The sequence below is a fragment of the Triturus cristatus genome, chromosome 5_2 (genome assembly GCF_964204655.1).
Source record: "Triturus cristatus chromosome 5_2, aTriCri1.1, whole genome shotgun sequence".
NCBI classification, from domain to species: Eukaryota; Metazoa; Chordata; class Amphibia; order Caudata; family Salamandridae; genus Triturus; species Triturus cristatus.
The window spans coordinates 22035373-22054572 of record NC_140588.1 but is presented as its reverse complement, the minus strand read 5'-3'; the positions used below and the strand labels follow the sequence as shown (position 1 = coordinate 22054572).

Genomic DNA, 19200 nt, shown 5'->3' with positions numbered 1-19200 from the left:
TTTAAGACTTGGAGCTTTACGAGTAACAGGGACAACGTGCTGGCTAACGTTTCCCCCCATGTTTGAATGGCCAGGAAGTCTCCTGGCACAATAACATACTCTTGTATATGTTCTTCGCAGTTTCTGTTTTATTTCTATATTTCCTATAACACAGGAGAGAGAGAGAGAGCGCAGAGAGGGAGATAAATTACATAGCGGGACTAAACCAGGTTACGCTGAACAGAAATTCTTGGTAGGTGGTGCCTATACCCGGTGGGGGAATTTTGAGGAACAAACTAACAAGGGAATAATCAGAAGTAATTGTCTCTTGTATTCCTTCTTGTTTTCTATCTCCCGATAGGGCTTTGTTCTGAAGGTGTCACCCTCAGCACTCCTCTGAAGTGTTCTGTTTTACCTTAATTTTCTTTACAGGTAGGAAGGGTGGAGTAGAGGGGCGTTCAGGGAAAAAGGGCTTAGTGGTAGAGGAAAGAGTTAACAATCAGAACCTCATAGTGTCTCTTTGTTTCCCCCACAGGTCTCCCTCCCCGCAGTCCCTACCCTTTCCTTCCCCAGCTCAATTGCCCCAAATGTCTGTGTAGATACACACATTCCAGACTTAGGTCAATTCAGAGGTGGGCCCCCTTGGAGCATCGGCACAGCCCTGAGGATACGGAATTGGAGAACCTGACAGAATAATCGGCCCAAGAATCAGTCTCCTCCTGGTTGTTTTGAACTCCGGTATGGCCACCCTAAAGGATGCAGTGGCGGCTTTGGCACTGGTTCAAGCGGAACTGGCTGCATCACGGCAGGAGACAGCAGCGCTACATTGCCGAGTTGATAGGCTACAGAGAAACCCTTTTGACATCGGGGGGAACTCCACACCCAACGTCAGTAGTAGTGGAGATGCCTGCACAGATTCCGTTGGCCCCACCTGAGAGGTTCTATGGAGACATTAAAAAGGTTCAGGTGTTCCTCACCCAGGTACTCCTGCACTTCTCCTGCAAACCAAAAATGTTCGTCACTAACCAAGCAAGGGTAGCGTTTTTGATTTCATACCTGGGCGGAGAGGCGGCTCAATGGGCGGTCCCCATAGTACGGAGGGATGACCCAAAGCTCTACGATTGGGATGATTTTCGTGAGAGCTTCGAAAAAACGTTCGATAGGAGGGCCGAGACATTCTCCGTGGACAGAGACCTATTGGAGCTACGACAGGGGTCTTCTGATTTGGTTAGCTACCTGAACAGCTTCCGGAGGCTGGTAGCAGAAACCGACTGGCCAGAATCAAAACAGTCGGCTATATTCTACCAAGGGCTCATGGAGGAGCTAAAGGATGTGTTAGCTCCGATTGATCCCCAACCACACACGTGCACAGCCCTCATTGACCTCACTCTCCGGCTGGATCATAGGCTAAGAGAACGCCGAGGAGAACACAAGCGAAAAGAAAAGAACAACTCGTATGGCGATCGTACCTCCTTTCTCGAGAAGACAGCTTCGCAGCCTGAGCCGATGGAAATAGGAACAGTAAGGGCCTCGCTAACGCTAAGCGAAAGGGACCATCGCCGTAAACAAGGACTGTGTCTCTACTGTGGGAAGAAAGGACATTTCCTTCGGGAATGTCCGGTTAAACCCAAGAATGGTAGGGCTCGGACAGGTCAAGCGACCGTCCTCACCACCGAAAGAGAGGAGGGAAACTGCAAGGCTTGAGAATGCAAGAAGGGAGGTCCTCAAGCGGTCGTACCATCCTTTCGGTGGACACGTTCGTCTTTACGAAAACAGACCATTTCTTCATTTCACTGGCCATTGAAATTGATCAAGAAACCAAGCACATTTGGGCGATGATAGACTCGGGAGCCACGGGCTGCTTCATGGACAAAGGAGAGGCGCAACTTCTAGGAGTGCAACTAGTTCCCAACCCCAACCCAGAGACGGTGTACGCAGTAGACAGCAAAGAACTGGAATCCAGGCCTATCACACATAGCACACCGGAATATGAGCAATGTTACGAGGTGTACCATAAAGAGAAGCTATCATTCAGTATAATACACGCCCCGCAATACAGGGTTATCCTTGGTCTCCCTTGGCTCTAGAGACACGACCCAACCATTCGGTGGGCCAATAAGACATTGTGGTTAGATTCAGAGTACTGCCGGAATCACTGCACCACAGCAACAGCCCGGCCATCAAGGCTCCTAGCAACCAGACAACACATCGCAACCGCTGCCGAAAAGGACATGTGTCTGCCTTCCTGTTATGCGGACTATGCAGACATCTTTCGCGATACCAAGGCAGAGAAGTTGCCACCTCACAGGGACTACGACTGTCGAATAGACCTGGCTCCGGGATCGGTTGTTCCTTGTGGGAGAATATACGCTCTTACGGTGCCTGAAACCACCTACCTACGTGGATACCTGGATAAAAACCTGGAGCTGGGTTTCATACGGACATGCAGATCACCAGCGGCCTCTCCCCTTTTTTTTATCCCAAAGGCCAACGGAGATTTGCGCTGCGGCATTGACTACAGGGCGTTAAACGGCATAACTATAAAGAACCAATTCCCGCTACCCCTGATACCGGTGCTATTAGAACAAGTGCAGGCTGCAGGCATCTACACAAAATTAGACCTAAGGGGTGCCTACCATTTGGTCTGGAAAAAGGAGGGGGACGAATAGAAGACCGCATTTACGACACAGTACGGGCTCTACGAATACCTTGTGAAGCCCTTTGGGTTGTGTAATGCCCCAGCGGCGTTTCAGTTCTTTCTCAACGAGGTCCTAAGGGAATATCTGGACCTCTTCGTCGTAGTCTACATAGACGATATCCTCTTATATTCCACTACAGAGGAAGAACACGTCGGTCACGTACGCCTGGTATTACAAGCCCTACCGAAACATCTGCTGTTTTGTAAGATCACGAAGTGCGAGTTCCACGTAACCACCGTGGAATTCCTTGGGGTTATGCTTAACCCCTCTAGCCAAGTCATGGCGGAAAGGAAGGTGAAGGCCATCATAGAGTGGCCCCATCCCCGCAACGTTAAGGAGATCCAGAGCCTCTTGGGTTTCGCGAACTTCTATCGCAGGTTCATCAGGCAGTTCTCGGACATGGTGACCCCTTTGACCCGGTTAACAAGGAAAAAGACTCAGTTCCTGTGGACCGAAGACACCCAGAAGGCGTTTGATCGACTCAAACACGCCTTCATGACAGCCCCGGTTCTCAGCCATGCAAATCCCGCTTTGCCGTTCATAGTGGAGGCCGATACATTCGAAGAAGTGATCGGAGCGGTACTCTCTCAACGACATGAAACCACAGGCTACCTGCATCCCATAGCATTCAAGTCCCGGAAGCTGAATATAGCGGAGCAGAACTACACGATTGTGGAAAAAGAGCTGTTGGCAATCAGAGACGCATTTCTTGTGTGGAGGCATTGGTTGATGTGGGCAGTCCATCAGGTTACGGTGTATTCTGATCACCGCAACCTCCAGTTCATGAGGGCCGCTCGGCACCTCACTCCATGTCAGCCCCGGTGGATGCTCCTCTTCGCCGAATACCATTTCGTGGTGACCTTCCGGCCTGGGGTGCAGAACAAGAAGGCTGATGCCCTGACTAGACAAGACGCTGCTCCACATGGTTTCAGTCCTACCGAAAATTCCATCATCGAACCTAGCCGGGTTCTGTGTGCCATGCAAACCGACGGCTTTCTTCGAGGAATACGTCTAGGGATACAGACCTTCACATGGAGAAGCTGGCTCAAGGCACATCCGGAGTCTCCCTATAAAAAGATGACAATTGTTACTCCCTACCCAAAAGCTACGCAAAACCGTGTTCTCATGGTGTCACGATCTCCCGTGCGCAGGACACCTAGGAGGCACAAAGACATTGGAGAAGGTGGTGCGTCAATTCTGGTGGCGGTCAGCTCGCCCCGACGTGTTAACCTGGGTACGGGAGTGTACCAGGTGTGCCCAAACGAAACCAGACCGGAAGCAAACACAAGGACACCTGCAGATTATGCCCACACCCGAAACTCTGTGGGAACGGTTTTCAGTGGACTTCGTCGTGGTGTTGCCAGTGGACCAAGGTAACACCGCCATCATAGTAGTCATAGACTACTTGACCAAAATGGGCCATTTCATAGCCTGCAAACAAGCACCTACAGCTAGCCAGTTGGCCAAACTATTGTTGGTCCACATCGTCAGGCTGCATGGCATTCCCAAGGACATCGTCTTAGACAGAGGAGCACAGTTTACAACCTGTTTTTGGAGAACCTGGTGTTCTGAGCTACAGATAACCACTTCACTCTCCACTAGCTTTCACCCGCAAACGGACGGCCGAAAGGAACGTCTTAACCAAACACTAAAACAGTTACTTAGGTGCTACGTCAAGGTCAATACCGACGCGTGGGTGGACCGGTTGTGGATAGCAGAGATTGCAAACAATAGCGCCAAGCATTCCTCCACGCTGCACACTCCTTTTGTTTGCACGTATGGGTTCCACCCTCGGTTCACCCCCTTAGTCCTTCCTAGCACCTAGCACTAGACTCTTGCACATGCGTAAAACACTTCTGACCACACGTAACAACCTGCTCAAGGCTAAAGAAAGGTACAAGGCACAGGCACATAAACACCGGAAGCCAAGTCCTACGTACAGGAGCGGGGATTGGGTTTGGTTGTCCACAAAACACATCAGGTTTAAAAAATATAGCATGTTTAATCCCAGGTTCATAGGCCCGTACCAGGTAGTTAAACATGTAAACCCAGTGGCAGTCAAGCTCAAGCTCCCTTCCCATCTACGCATACATCCTGTGTTTCATGTGTCCCTCCTGAAACCCGTTCACGGAAAGGTACAGAAAAAGCCAGCTCCAGTTTTGGTACAGGGTGAACCCGAGTTTGTAGTACAGGATATTCTGGATGCTAAGAAAATACGAGGGAAGTTGTGGTACTTAGTGGCATGGAAGGGATATGGCCCAGAAGAGAATTCCTGGGAACCAAGAGAAGCGGTGCACGCGCCTAGGTTGGTAGCCAGGTTTCATCACTTACACCCAGGAAAGCCATATGGCAGCTAGCGTTCCCGGGAAGGGGAATGTTCTGTCAGGATTTGTTGCCGGCTGAAATGCTACCTGCCCTTCCGAAACGAAACCGGCGGTACAGAAAACCTCCACGGAACTACATTACCCATGAAGCAATGCGAGGTACGTCATACGTGCATCAGAGGCAGCACAGGAAGCAGGAAATAAAGCCACTAGAACTGCCGATTATTCGACCCAGATCCTTCTTGAAAGCAGGACGATCCTTCAGGCTGCTCTGCTGGGCGGTAAGTGTCACAGCCACAAAACAATTGAACCGCCATTCTTTTTGGTGACCGGTGACGGGTTCCCCGGTTACAAGTAACTCCTATGTTGGATGAGATCCGGTAGATACGCGGTCTCGTGCAGAGGAGTGTTGACGCCCATAGAGGCGCTTGGGCTGCGTTCTCCCTGTTGGAGAAACCAGGTACGGTTTCATGCAGGGGGAGTGATAGCGCCTGCGAAACCCTCCCATTCAGTGTGTGTGTGTGCTCGTTTCCCCGAAGGCAAAGCACGCGAATCGGAGTCTACATAGCACTTGTGTGGGGGCACTCACTGCTTGACTACCTTTTTACAACAATTACAGACCGTGTGCATTATTATCAAACCGTACTGTGATTTAAGACTTGGAGCTTTACGAGTAACAGGGACAACGTGCTGGCTAACGTTTCCCCCCGTGTTTGAATGGCCAGGAGGTCTCCTGGCACAATAACATACTCTTGTATATGTTCTTCGCTGTTTCTGTTTTATTTCTATATTTCCTATAACACAGGAGAGAGAGAGAGAGCGAGCGCAGAGAGGGAGATAAAGGACATGGCGGGACTAAGCCAGAACAGAAATTCCTGGTAGGTGGTGCCTATACCCGGTGGGGGAATTTTGAGGAATAAACTAACAAGGGGATAATCAGAAGTAATTGTCTCTTGTATTCCTTCTTGTTTTCTATCTCCTGATAGGGCTTTGTTCTGAAGGTGTCACCCTCAGCTCGCCTCTGAAGTTTTCTGTTTTACCTTTATTTTCCTTACAGGTAGGAAGGGTGGAGTAGAGGGGTGTTCAGGGAAAAAGGGCTTAGTGGTAGAGGAAAGAGTAGAGGAAAGAGTTAACAATCAGAACCTCATAGTGTCTCTTTGTTTCCCCCACAGGTCTCCCTCCCCGCAGTCCCTACCCTTTCCTTCCCCCGCTCAATTGCCCCAAAAGTCTGTGTAGATACACACATTCCAGACTTGGGTCAATTCAGAGGTGGGCCCCCTTTGAGCATCGGCACAGCCCTGAGGATACGGAATTGGAGAGCCTGACACTCTGATCCTATCTAACCAGAACTTGAGGGCCCTCTTAATGTTTGAGGTGATGGAGCCTTTCTTCCTTTCTGGGAAGATGAGGCAGTGCATAAAAAGCTGGTAAGGTGATGGACTGCCTTATGTGGAGGAGCATAACTACCTTGGGCAAGAATACTGCTTTTGTCCAGAAAACTAGTTTGTCTGAGAAGAAAGAGGTTAATGGGTGATACCACAGATAATGCCTGAAGTTCACTCACTTGGCTGGCAGACATTATGGCTATGAAAAGTGCCGCCTTAATGGTTAGGAGGCAAAGAGGACAACTGTGCCTTAGTTTGTAGGGAGTGTACCTCAGGTTAATGAGTACTAATTAAGGTGTCACTGTGACATCACAAAAGGTTTTGGCTGGACCAGGTGGAACCGCCATTCCAAACAACACATATCAACAGGTGACTTGAAGAGGGATGGCTGATCAGGTAAATGTGAGGACGAAAGGGCCTGCAGGTAACCTTTAACTGCTGCCACAGCAAGACAAGACAATAAACTTCTCCCAGCATCCCAAGTAAACAGACTTAGTAAATATACACCTGCCTGCTAGGATGAAACCAATCACTTTTTTGGTCTAAAGTCATCAACTGTCGCCGCTCAATTTCTATGCATGGAGGTGTAGGCTGGGAAAGCTTGGGTGCAAAATATGGCAGTGCTGCAGTGACAGAAAGTCCTCTCTAAACTCCAACGCACAAATGTTTCAACACTGTGTGGTCTCTGAGTTGGCAAATAGATTGAGCCAGGGTTCTTTCCATAGTCGGAAGATGTCCTATGCCACCTCTGAATTTAACAGCCATTCATGATCCGCTTGGCAACATCTGCACAGTTTGTCCACACTGGCGTTTAAAGATACTGCCAGGTTCTGGCCAACCAGTGTGATGCTAAGCATTCAGCAGCTTCCAGAGGCGCAGAGCCTCTTGACACAGGACCCACAGCCCCACTCTGCCTTGTTTGTTGCAATACCACATAGTAGTCTGTGAAAACCTGAACCCATTACCCCCTGATGGTTGGGAGAAACAATTTCAGAGCTAGGCCATTACCTCGCAACCCCAGCAAGTTGATGTGGAGACGAACCTCCGCAGAAGACAAGAGTCCTCTGATCTCCACCTCTACCAGATGACCAACCCACCAATGATGCATAATCCATTAGCTCTGGGTGGATTAGGGAAAAGGGTCAATTGCAGTTGAGCAGCTACCTGTGCAGATATTCCTCAGCCTCTTCGACACCAAGATGTACTCTGATAGGTTGCTTTGGTGATAAACCCACTGAGAATTTGGATCCCACTGTAGTGTCCGCAAATGCCACCAGGTTTGGGCCACAAGCAGGATGCAGGAGGCCAAGAAGCCTCTTAATGAGATCCATGACAAGGGTTGAAACATTGGGATCATCCGAATGCAGTGGACTCGTAGAGGTGGAGTGATGGTTTGGAAGAGCACCATTTCCTGGATGGCTCCAATGAAGGGTATCCTTTGTAAAGAAGTCAGGTGTGACTGTGGCACAGTAATGGAAAACCCCAACTAGGTTAACAGGTCAGCCATTGTTAGGAGGTTGCTTCTAACTGTTTGAGACGACCCGCCTTCAGCAGCTAGTCTTCGAGTTATGGGAAGATGGCATTCCCAGCCTCCGCAGATGGGCTGCAACCACCACCTTCACCTTTGTGAACACAGAGGAGCGCTGGTGAGGACAAAGAGAAGCCCCGAGAATTGAAAGTAATCTTGGCCTACCTGAAACCGGACTGTAGGACGAGGATGTGGGAATAGGCAGCCTGCAAGTCCAGCACTATCTTTCAGTCTCCAAGCTCCAGTAGATCCAGGGCAGACAGAGCTTGGGCCAGGATGGGCATCTTGAAGAACAAGTTACTTACCTTCAGTAAAGCATCATCTGGTAGCGACTAGCGGCACATTCTTTACCTTTGAATTTACTAGGCGTCAGGCTGGATCCGGAAACGTTTACTGAGCAATTCCCCTTGTGCGTGACGTCAGCTGGCTCCATTCTGCTCCGCATGACTTTATCGGTAGCATTGGTTATGACGTCGTGGTGCCTACACGGGCGCCACCCAGGCGTGCGGACATCAGTACTTTTCGTATTTTCCACACCAGAAGCACAGAGCCACGAAGTAACTGACGTAGTCGAGTGCAAAACCACTAGGGCCCTGAAATGGGAAACAACCCTAGTCCTACTACATCATTCCGCAAAGCGAGGAGGCATGGGTGGGGTTGTAAGGAATCTGCAGCTAGAAAGAGTCTCTATCAGATGATGTGTTACCGAAGGTAAGTAACTTGTTCATCTGATAGAGAATTCTAGCTACAGATTCCTTACGTTTGAATCAGATACTCGGGCCATACCATCCCGGCGGCGGGTTGCGGACTCATGAACTAGACTAAAAAGTCTTGAAGGACTGAACTGGCAGAATGCCCATCCCTGCACACTTGACCATCAAGGCAATAATGTTTAGCAAACGTGTGCAATGATGCCCACGTTGCTGCCTGACAGATGTCTTGGACTGGGACACCCAGAGGCAAGGCTGTCGTCGCAGCCTTTCCCCTGGTGGAGTGGGCCCTTAATCCCTCAGGGGGCTGCTTCTTCGCCAAGGCATAACAGATTTTAATGCAGAGAACGATCCAGCGAGAAATGGTCCTTTTCTGCAATGCCCTTCCCTTTTTCGCTTCCACATACCCCACAGAGTTGTCGTTCACCCGGAACCCTTTTGTACGGTTGAGGTAGAACGACAACGCTCTTTTTGGGTCCAGACGGGGGAGACGCTTTTCTTCCTTAGAGGGATGTGGGGGAGCGAAAAAGGTGGGCAAAGTGATGGACTGACCCAGATGGAATGGGGTCACAACCTTTGGCAAAAAAGAAGCCCTGGTGCGAAGCACCACCATGTCCTCAAAGGAAATAAGATAAGGAGGCGAGCTGGATAATGCCTGTAATTCACTCACTCTCTGCGCCGATGTAATCATCACTAAGAATGCTGTTTTGATGGTCAACAGCCGGAGGGGACAATTGTGCAAAGGCTCGAAAGGAGCACACATCAGGTAAGTGAGGACCAAATTAAGGTCTCATTGTGGTATAACAGAGGGTGTAGGTGGAAATAAATGAACCAACCCTTTCAGAAATCTATTACAGTAGGAGATTTAAAGAGAGAAGGCTGATCTGGCAGCCGCAAAAAAGCAGACAGAGCAGAAAGGTAACCCTTGAGAGGTCCCAAAGCAGAGCCCTGTTGGGCAAGGGTTAGAATGAATAAAAGGACAGTAGAAAGAGAAGCAGAAAGAGGGTCAATAGACCGCTCTGAACAGTATAAAACAAGTTTCTGCCAATGGCAGGCGTATACCATCTTAGTGGAGGGCCGCCTGACTGCCAGAATAGCATACAAACTTCGGGAGGAAGGTCAACAGCTATCAACCGTCGCTGCTTAATCTCCACGCATGGAGGCGCAGAGTTGACAGGTTCGGGGGAAGAACCCTCCCCTGCAACAGAAGATCCTTCCGAAGGGGCAGCTGATTGAGGGATCGACACTCATGCTCAGAAGCTCTGGATAGCAGACTCTCCTTTCCCAGTACGATGCCACAAGGATGACTTGGGCTCGGTCGCTCCTGATCTTCTTCAGAACTCTGGGCAGGAGTGGTATGGGTGGAAAGGCAGACAACAGGCCTGAGCTCCACTCGCGACGAAACGTGTCCCTGAGCGATAGCCGCCTTGGAAACTCCAGCGCGCAGTACTGCTGACATTGCGCGTTCACTTCTGAGGCGAACAAATCTAACCAAGATACTCCCCACCGCTAAAAGAGACCTTGCGCCACCTCCGACTGGAGATGCTATTTGTGATCCAGAGGGCATCAACGGCTGAGATCGTCCGCCCTGGCGTTCAGAGAACCTGCCAGGTGTTGAACGACCAGGGTTATGCCCTGCTGTTCCAGCCATGTCCAAAGACACAGGGCCTCTCGACAAAGGGTCCACCACCTCACCCCGAGTGGTGAGAAAGTCGTTCTGGGAGAGGAGTGGAAGAACTTGTTGAAGGGTTACCATGTGAAAATGGTCTGAATGTATAAGTATTTAGAGGTCTGAGATCTAGGATAGGTCGTAGAGTCTCGTCTCTCTTTGGAATCAGAAAGTACAGGGAGTGGACCCATACATTTTGTTGATTGATGGGGACCTGCTCTATGGCTTGTTTTTGCAGGAGGGAGATTACCTCCTGTTTTAGTAACGTGGCATGTTCTTGAGACATTGGGCGTTGCCTGGGTGGAATGTTTGGGGGGGTAGATGTTAATTCTAGGCAATACCCTGAATGAATAATTTGGGTCACCCATCTGTCTGAGGTGATTGTCTCCCAGACGTGAAGGAAATGTTGTATTCTGCCCCTGACCGGAGTGGAATGGTCTGGAGGGAGCGGGGGAAAGTCATTGGGTAGGCGGTGTGGCAGAGCGGGCGGTATTTGTCTTGCCTCTGCCTTTATTATTATTGCCTCTGTATCTGCCTCTTTGATAACTCTTTGTGAAGGTAGACTGAGGAGGGGATTTGTAGGACGTGGATGCACTATCCGAGGAGTAGCCTCTGCCCGTGCCCCGAAAGGAAGAGCGGCGAAAGGAGCGCCTAGGAGTGTATGACTGTAGGGCTCCCATGGATTTCGCCGTATCTTCATCTTCTCGAGGGCTTCATCAACTTTTGGGCCAAATAAATGTTGTTGGTCGAATGGGTGATTCAATATGGAGGCTTGTACCTCAGGTTTAAAACCTGAAACTCTTAGCCAGGCGTGGCGACGGAGAATGACACTGGTGTTTATGGCCCTGGAGGCTGTATCTGCCGCATCTAGGGCACAGCGTATAGAGGTATTAGTTATAGTTTTTCCCTCTTGGATCAATTCATTAGCCCTATTTCTGTATTTTTCAGGGAGATGGTGCATGATGGTCTCTAACTCATCATAATGCGCCCTGTCGTATCTGGCCAATAGCGCTTGAGTGTTGGCGATACGCCATATATTGGCGGCTTGTGACGCAGTGCGCTTCCCTGACGCGTCTAGGAGCTTGGACTCTTTGTCAGGTGGTGGTGCTTCGCCTGACGCCTGAGAATTTGAACACTTCCTAGCTGTAGATACCACTAAGGAATCCAGTGGTGCAGGGCCTTTAATGTATGAAGGATCTGTGGGGGCGCCTTTGTATTTTTTCTCTATACGGGGGTTTAGGACCCTAGCCCTGACTGGGTCTTTAAAAACCTCCGGTGCATGTTTGATTACTCCTTTTAACATAGGTAGAATGGCAGTGGACCTATGTGCATTATCGAAGGTGTCTAGGAGAAAATCTTCCTCCACTGGGTCAGTATGTAACTCCACCCCGGGATAATGTGCCGCCCTCTGTAGTAGGTGGTGAAAGCCTAACAAATCTTCTGGTGGGGATGGCCTAGATGGGTAAAGGTCATCCTGTGGGACATCTGGGATGTCCAGATTGTTATAGTCATTCCATGGGTCTGGAGATCCAGTAGGGGTGGGGTCTTGTGGCACATCTGCTGGATCATAGTAAGGGTCCCCTAGATCATCTTGGTCTGGAGACAGGGTTGGAGAGCGATGAGGCAGGGGTGGAGAAGGTGGAGGTGGGGAGGGTGGAGGAGGTGGAGGAGGTGGGGAAGGCACTCTGAAAGGGGAGGTAGCAGTGTCCTTCCTCTTTGGAGGTGGAGTTGGTTTGTCCAAGTGTCTCTTTTTTGAAGACGGTGTCAAATGTCCAGTTTTTGGATCCTTGGTAAGTGTCTTTTGCAGAGGATCCGGTTTGTAAAGTTATTGCGACACTGGTTGTTCGGTAGGCGCCGAGGTTTTCGAGGCCGACGGCTTTTTAGGCTTGTCTAAGCCGTGCTTCTTCGGGACCTCCGATTTTTTGTTTGGTGCCGAAAGAGACTTCGGCATGGGAGTGTCGGTGCCGAGGGCCTTATTATGTTTGGTCGGCACCGAGAGGGCAGGTTTCGACACCGAGGGCTTTGGTGCTGGGCTCGTTGTGGAGGTGGAGGCCGATTTTTTCTTCGGTGCCGAAGGGTGCCTTTCGGTACCGCTGGTAGGCTGGCTCGAGCCCGAGCTGCCGGAAGGCTTAATAGGCTTCTTTACCGGGCCCGAAGGTGGGGTGTGAGAAGCAGTATCCATGGTCTTGCCTAGGCTCTAAGGCGAAGGCGTGACCGAAGCCTTTTTGGGTATCGGCGTGGGTGTGAGAGGGGGTATAGTACTCACGACCCTTTGCGCCGGGGTGATGTCCTCCACATCTGAGTCGTCAGTCTCGGAAGCACTGACGAGGTCGTCGTCCTCTTCTTCGATGTTCTGCCCCGAAGATGTCGACTGGAGCAGAGGTCGAGGAGTGCGCCATGTTGCATCTGGCCCTTCGATCTCGAATAGTCTTTTAAGATCTAAAAGACTTGCAGGCGGGACAGTCTCGGGCCTCGTGTTCAGGGGAGAGGCAGAGGTTGCACACCTCACGAAGATCGGTGTGGGGGAATTTGGACCCACATCGAGGGCACTTCTTGAAGGGAGTTCTTTCCATCAGCCGAGACCGGAGCCGGAATAGGCCCGAAGGCCGCCGTCGACGACCGGAATCGAAGAAGTGCCGAAGAGAAGGTGATTAAGATGATTTATTATCTGAAGGATCTCGATGAGCGAGGATTTTTGCATCGATCGTTGAACTGAAAAAGTTCGGAGCCGGAGCGCGTAGTATTACATCCGAGCCCGATGGCGGAAAAAAACAATCTGACGATGGAGCCGAAGCCCATGCGCAATACGAACCAAAGGAGGAGTCACCGACCTCGTGACTTCCAAAGACTTTCCAAGAGGGAAAACAAACTGCAAACATCCGGGCCCAACACCAGATGGCGATCTATGCACAGTGTATAATCTGCAGCTCATATGCCTCGAACATTAGCTTTCTTACTGGCAGTGGAAGCTATTATTGAGTCAGAAGGGACTGAACCCCTGATGCACATTGGGTCCTTGGAGGAGTGATTGTATTTTTTCTCTCCCCTTGGTGTCACTGCCTTACATGTGGCAGGTTACTTGAAACCTTTTTTTTTTTTCTTTTTTACAGTTTTTTATATAGCGCAAACTTGAACCGAATCGGGTATCAGAGCGCTTTACATAGCACCAGTTCTTTTTCCTGGTCCAGCACACTTGAAAGCATGGGCAGGAACTGGCTTCTTGTTTGTGTGGGCAGCAAGGTTTCTAGAAGAAAGCATGACTGTGGCTTCTCCTCCTCTAGCTGTACTCCATAGGTGTCAGCAGCCTTCTTTTTTACCTGATTGTACATCCCGATGTCATCAGGGGTGAGGGTCTCAAAGGGTATGTGTCTATCCCTTCTTGCGAGTAAGCGTCGAGATCTTGCCACTGGGTGTCTTGTGTCTCCGAGGTCACCGAACCGTGATAGGTTTGGTCCTCATCCTCTCCCTCGGCTTCGAAGTAGTACCCCTCTTCGTCAGCCGGTTCTGGGGTTATAGGAACCTGTAGTTCCTTAAGGTCTCTATCGGAGAGTGGCAAGATTTTCTGCGGGACCTTGAATTGCTTCATTGTGTCGTCGAAATCTTTCTTGCGCTGCAAGACGCTTGCCATTTCGGCTTCGAGACTTCTCCTTTTCTTCTCGAGCTCCGACGCTTGTGCTTCGGCGTCGAGATCTTCTAGCTTTCTCTTGGCGCTTGACGACGTTGAAGTCGAAGCTTGCTTCACCCTCTCTTTCTTCGATGTCGAGGAGTCTTTCTCGTGACTGCTCTTTGGCGAATTCGTTTTATCAAGGGTTTTCGCCATCTGGGAGTGCTTTTCAAAGGAACCGATGGACTGTTTGTCCTTGGACCAGCTCGCGGTCATCGAAACTTTCGACGCCAGTGCTGTTTTTGAGGACTTAGAGTCACTCCTTCGGGGCTCGGTCAACTGTTTTGGGGTAGCTGCCACTCTTACCTCCTTCGGAGCACTTTTTTAGACGTCAACGGGCTGGACGTGCGAGTCTTCGTCGCCCTCAGGCCCTTTGGCGATGTTGTCCTCTTCCTCGCTGGAGAGGCCCAGGTCTCAAAGCGATGATGGTGGTCCTTGACCCTACATGTTGTAATTCGCCCTCCTTTGCCTTTCCCTCACCCTCAAGGTCTTCGGGGTGAATGCCGGGCACGTGTTGCAGTCTTCGGAGCGGTGGTCGAGCGGCAGGCAAAGGTTACAGACCGGGTGCTGGTCCTTCTGCGCGTACTTGTGGTGGAAATTGTCACAGAACTTGAATGGTGTCTTGTCCATTACAGCGCCCAGTGTGCGCATTCTCTGTTGGACGTCAAATTATTGGTGTTCTATCCTCTTCTCTGCGTGCCGGTTCGAAGGCCGGTGTGTCGAAACTCGTTTTCCTGTTCTCCTAGTCAATTCTCGTGGATTCTTCTCTCCAAAGTTCTGGAGCTCCTCCCGTCTCGATCCAGACCCAACGGCGGAAAAAAAGAATCAGAAGATGGCGACCAAAGGTGGGAGCTTCCGGAGGAAGCACGTCGACGTCACAGAAGGACGCCAAATGGTGGTATGTCGACAACCACCAGGCCTTACCAGGGAGTCGTTCACACATCTCCCCAGGAGGGCAGAAGGATGTTTTCTGGCCACCCTCGGCCAATAGCAACTGAAAAACTGGTAAACAGAGTGACAACATTTTTAAAAGTTGCATGCGGCAACAAGTTACATGAATTTCGCCTTCAGCATCAAGCCAGGACAAATTTAATGAGTTGTTTGATACATTGAAGTACCAGTACCAACTTCGAAAGTTCCATTCAAAAGTTAGCAAAAAGAACAATTGATGGATAGAGTGAAGAACAATGTCATACATTCACCCCAGTACAGAGATCTGGGTCTAAATCCACCATTTTGTTTTCTCCTCATGCCATTCTAGTTTGAACCCAGCCATATGCAAATCAGTCTTAACGCTGTTTCCTATGGGAACAGTCCAGTCCGAACTCCAGAGGCCAGGTCCGCCTTGGACTGGAAACAAGCATCCTGGGATCGGTTTCAGGGTTTCCCCCCTCATCAGCCAAGCCAGCTTGACCCAAGTGGCATGGAGAGCATGGGAGTCACATCTAGGTATGCCCATCGCACTCGGGGTGACAAAAGCAAAAATAACTGATTGACAGAATGTAGAACAATCCCATACATTCACCCCAGTACAGAGATCTGGGCATAAATCCATAATTTTTTTTGCTCCCCATGCCATTCCAGTTTGAACCCACCCATACACAAATCCGTCCTGACCCTGCTCCCTATGGCAACAGTCCAGCCTGAACTGCCAGGCCAGGTCCACCTTGGATTGGAAACAAGCATTCTGGGACCGGTTTTGGGGTTTCACCCCTCATCAGCAAAGCTAGCTTGACTCCAGTGGCATGGAGAGCATGGGACCCACATCTGGGCATTCCCGTTCCATGTGGGGTGACAAATGCAAAAAGAACAATTGATGGACAGAATGAAGAACAATGACATACATTCACCCCAGTACAGAGATCTGGGCCTAAATCCATTTGTTGTTTTGCTCCCCATGCCATTCCAGTTTGATCCCAGCCATATGCAAATCAGTCTTGACCCTGCTCCCTATGGGAACAGCCCAGCCCGAACTGCCAGGTTAGGTCCGCCTTGCAATGGAAAGCAGCATCCTGGGACTGGTTTCGGGGGTTCACCCCTCATCAACCAAGCTAGCTTGACTCCAGTGGCATAGAGAGCACTGGACCCATGTCTGGGCATAGCCGCCCCACTCAGGGTGACGAATACAAAAAGAACAATTGATGGACAGAATGCAGAACAATGTCATTCATACTTCCCATGCCATTCCAGTTTGAACCCAACCATATGTAAATCAGTCTTGACCCTGCTCCCTATGGGGACAGTCCCGCCCAAACTTCCAGGCAATTCAAAAGTTAGCACAGCTGAGTTGTCATCATATAATTCTGTCCTTGCCAATGGGGTTATCAATCTCTCCCACAGAAAAAACAACAATTGTGGGTTTTTGCTGTTGGAACATGTAAAACACATGTTTCTTCTTTCTAATATGCTGCGGCCTGCCTTTGTACTCAATAATTCTGCTATAGGGGTGATTTATACAGATTAAAAGGGGAGGTTTGGGCTTTGCCATTACTTGCAATGGCAGAGTAGAGTTAGCAGTTTAAACTGCTCTACCAATATGCAGTGGCAGTCTGGGAGACATGTTTTACTTTGGCATTCTTGTGGTGGCGCAGCTAGTGCTGCAGTCCACGAGCAATAGTTTACCTTACAGACCAAACCCTATGTACACCCAGAACTATATACGAGGGACTTACAAGTAAATTAAGCTATGTCAATTGGGTATAAACCAATGAACCATGTACCTTTTTTTAAGGGTGAGAGCACACGTACAGAGTTCTAATTAGCAAGGCTCAGGGCATATCAGAGCCATTACACAAGTGCCTAGTAGTCAAAATGGGGACAAAAAGCCTGTTTCCTCACAAATGGGAAGAAGGAAAAGAATAAGCAGGGATCAGGTGTAAGCAGAAGGAACAATTTAAAAGGACAACAGCCATGAACTCCCATTAAGTTGTAAATACAAATGATATATTTTTTTATTTATTAGGAGTTTTATATAGCGCTAGCCTGACCAGAGGGTATCGGAGCGGTTCACAACAGTTTTTGAGCAAGATCCATACAATAAGCAGTATTCTACATATAAGTTCGGCAGTCCAAGTGTGCTGAGCAGCATTGAGGTAGTATGTGAGTCCTGAGATAACCTCATTGAGTGCTCGTTGTCTTGGGGTTGATACAATAAAGCAGGATTCTACATAATAGGTTCGGAAATTCAAGTGAGCTGAGCAGCACTGAGGTAGACCGTGAGTCCTGAGATAACCTCATAGAGTGCACGTTGTTTTGGGGTTGAACCGATATGTAAATCTGCACAGAGAAAAATTAATCCCCTGACGACAGCTATGAAAGGATACAACACAGCCAGTCAAAAAAACAGGTCTATTAATCCACAGGCTACACAAACACAGAATAGGAAGGGTTAAGGAGGAAAGCAGCAAATTCAAAGAATAAACTAAAATAGACAAGAAAGCCACCCGAAGAAAAAGCCTAAAATACAAGGGAAAGTATGGGATCTGACTCTGCAGCACACAGCAAAATATGTCATTACCAAGTCTGGAAAATGGAAAAGTTGATACCTAGCATATTTTTAAAAGGCAGGGTATTTAAGTCTCACCAAGGACTTACTTGTATAAAATCCTTAATTTGCTAGCACAATAAAAGTCACTGCTATACATGTATTAATCCTATGGTTGAGCCCGATTTTCAAAATGAGAAAAGGATTGCAAATACTCTTAGTACACTTATTTTTGTACTGCAAAAGTTAAGACTTACCTTATAACATTGTCATGCGTCCACACCCATTTTCTATGGCAGCACAATAGATCAATAGCATACACATACTGCCAAATACCATCACTTAAATCTTCTCCACACTCTTCATTTAACTGGAACTTCATATTAGGACAGAGCTGAATCGCCAAAAGCACACTGGAGAGAACAATTCCAACATTCAAAGGTGAACCCTAGAAATAAAAATGTAAACAAGGACTCAAAAAAGAACAAAAAGGAAAGCAAAAACAATGATAATTATACACAAGATACTACTTATTTGACATCTATAATCATTATTTACTTTGAGTTGTCTGTTTCTTTTAAATAATGACAGGTGTAGTGGTACAGCTAGAAGAAAAAAAACAAGGTAGCAATGAACAAGTTATTTACCTTTCGTAAAGATCCTTCTAGATTTACACTAACAGCCGACTTCGCACCTTATGAATACCCCAGGTGTAAGACTAGATGCGCAGATTCTTCTCAGCAATTCCCTTGCACGCCAGTAAGTGGCATTGAGCAACTCCGCGCCTGGACCGTCCCCACCCTTGGAAGTGACATTGGGGTCACAATATAAAATACTAGCCATCTTCGCACATAGACACTAGTTACTTTCTGATATCTGTCCGCGCTGTTGGACATGGAGCCCTTAAAATTCAGATTATATCAGTGTGATGATCTCTAATTGGAACCTTTTCACTATGGACCAAGGGGGTAAACAAACCCCACACGCCCAAACCCCACCCCACCCCCAAAAAAAGAATTATTTTCCCAGCGTTCCACATATATCATTTTGGCAAAGGGAAGCCTGGCTGCCAGAATTACATTTACTACTTCAGGAGAAAGGTCAAAAAGCAGTTAGATGTTGCCACTCAATCTCCAAGCATTGAAGTGCATGGATGTTGGACCCTGCCCTGCTGCTACAACTGAAGATCCTCCCGAAAAGGCAGCAGACTGGAGGACAGAAGCTCTGGTTAACCACACCCTCCTGGCCCAAGCCAGAACCACTAGGATGACTTGGGCCTGCTCCTTATTGATCTTTTCCAGCACTTGGGGCACAGGAGATCGTTACAGGAACGCATATAGGAGTCCCAAACTCCAGTCCAACCAAAGGCATCCCCAAACGCTTGCACAATGCATGTTCTCAGCAATGGTAAAATGATCAAGACATATCTCTCCATTGCTGGAAGATGCCCTGTGCCACCTTCTTAGTGTAGTCGCTGTTTGCGAACTGCAAGGCAATGCAGAATGAGTTAGCCTGCCCTGGCGTTCAAAGATGATGTCAGGTGTGATGCTGTCAGGTGATGTACGAACAGGGAGATTCCCTGATGACTTAGACAGTTCCACAGGTGCAGAGCCTTTTGGCCCAAGACTCATGACCCAAACCCACCCTGCTTGTTGCAGTATCACATGACAGTGGTGTTGTACGTAAGAAGCCTCACCCGTTTTTTATGATGGATGGGTGGAAAGCTTTAGGTGGCAAGCGAATCATCTACAACTCCAA

The 19200-nt window shown here is 48.9% G+C and overlaps 1 protein-coding gene across 1 annotated transcript in view; it reads right to left on the bottom strand.

The window, feature by feature from the left end:
• ICE1 (interactor of little elongation complex ELL subunit 1) overlaps positions 1 to 19200 on the bottom strand; it is a 591393-nt gene that overhangs the window by 57909 nt on the left and 514284 nt on the right. The window contains exon 16 of the mRNA XM_085606774.1: positions 17700 to 17890. Within this exon, the coding sequence (XP_085462900.1) occupies positions 17700 to 17890 (191 nt within the window). The remainder of the gene's footprint in view (positions 1 to 17699; positions 17891 to 19200) is intronic.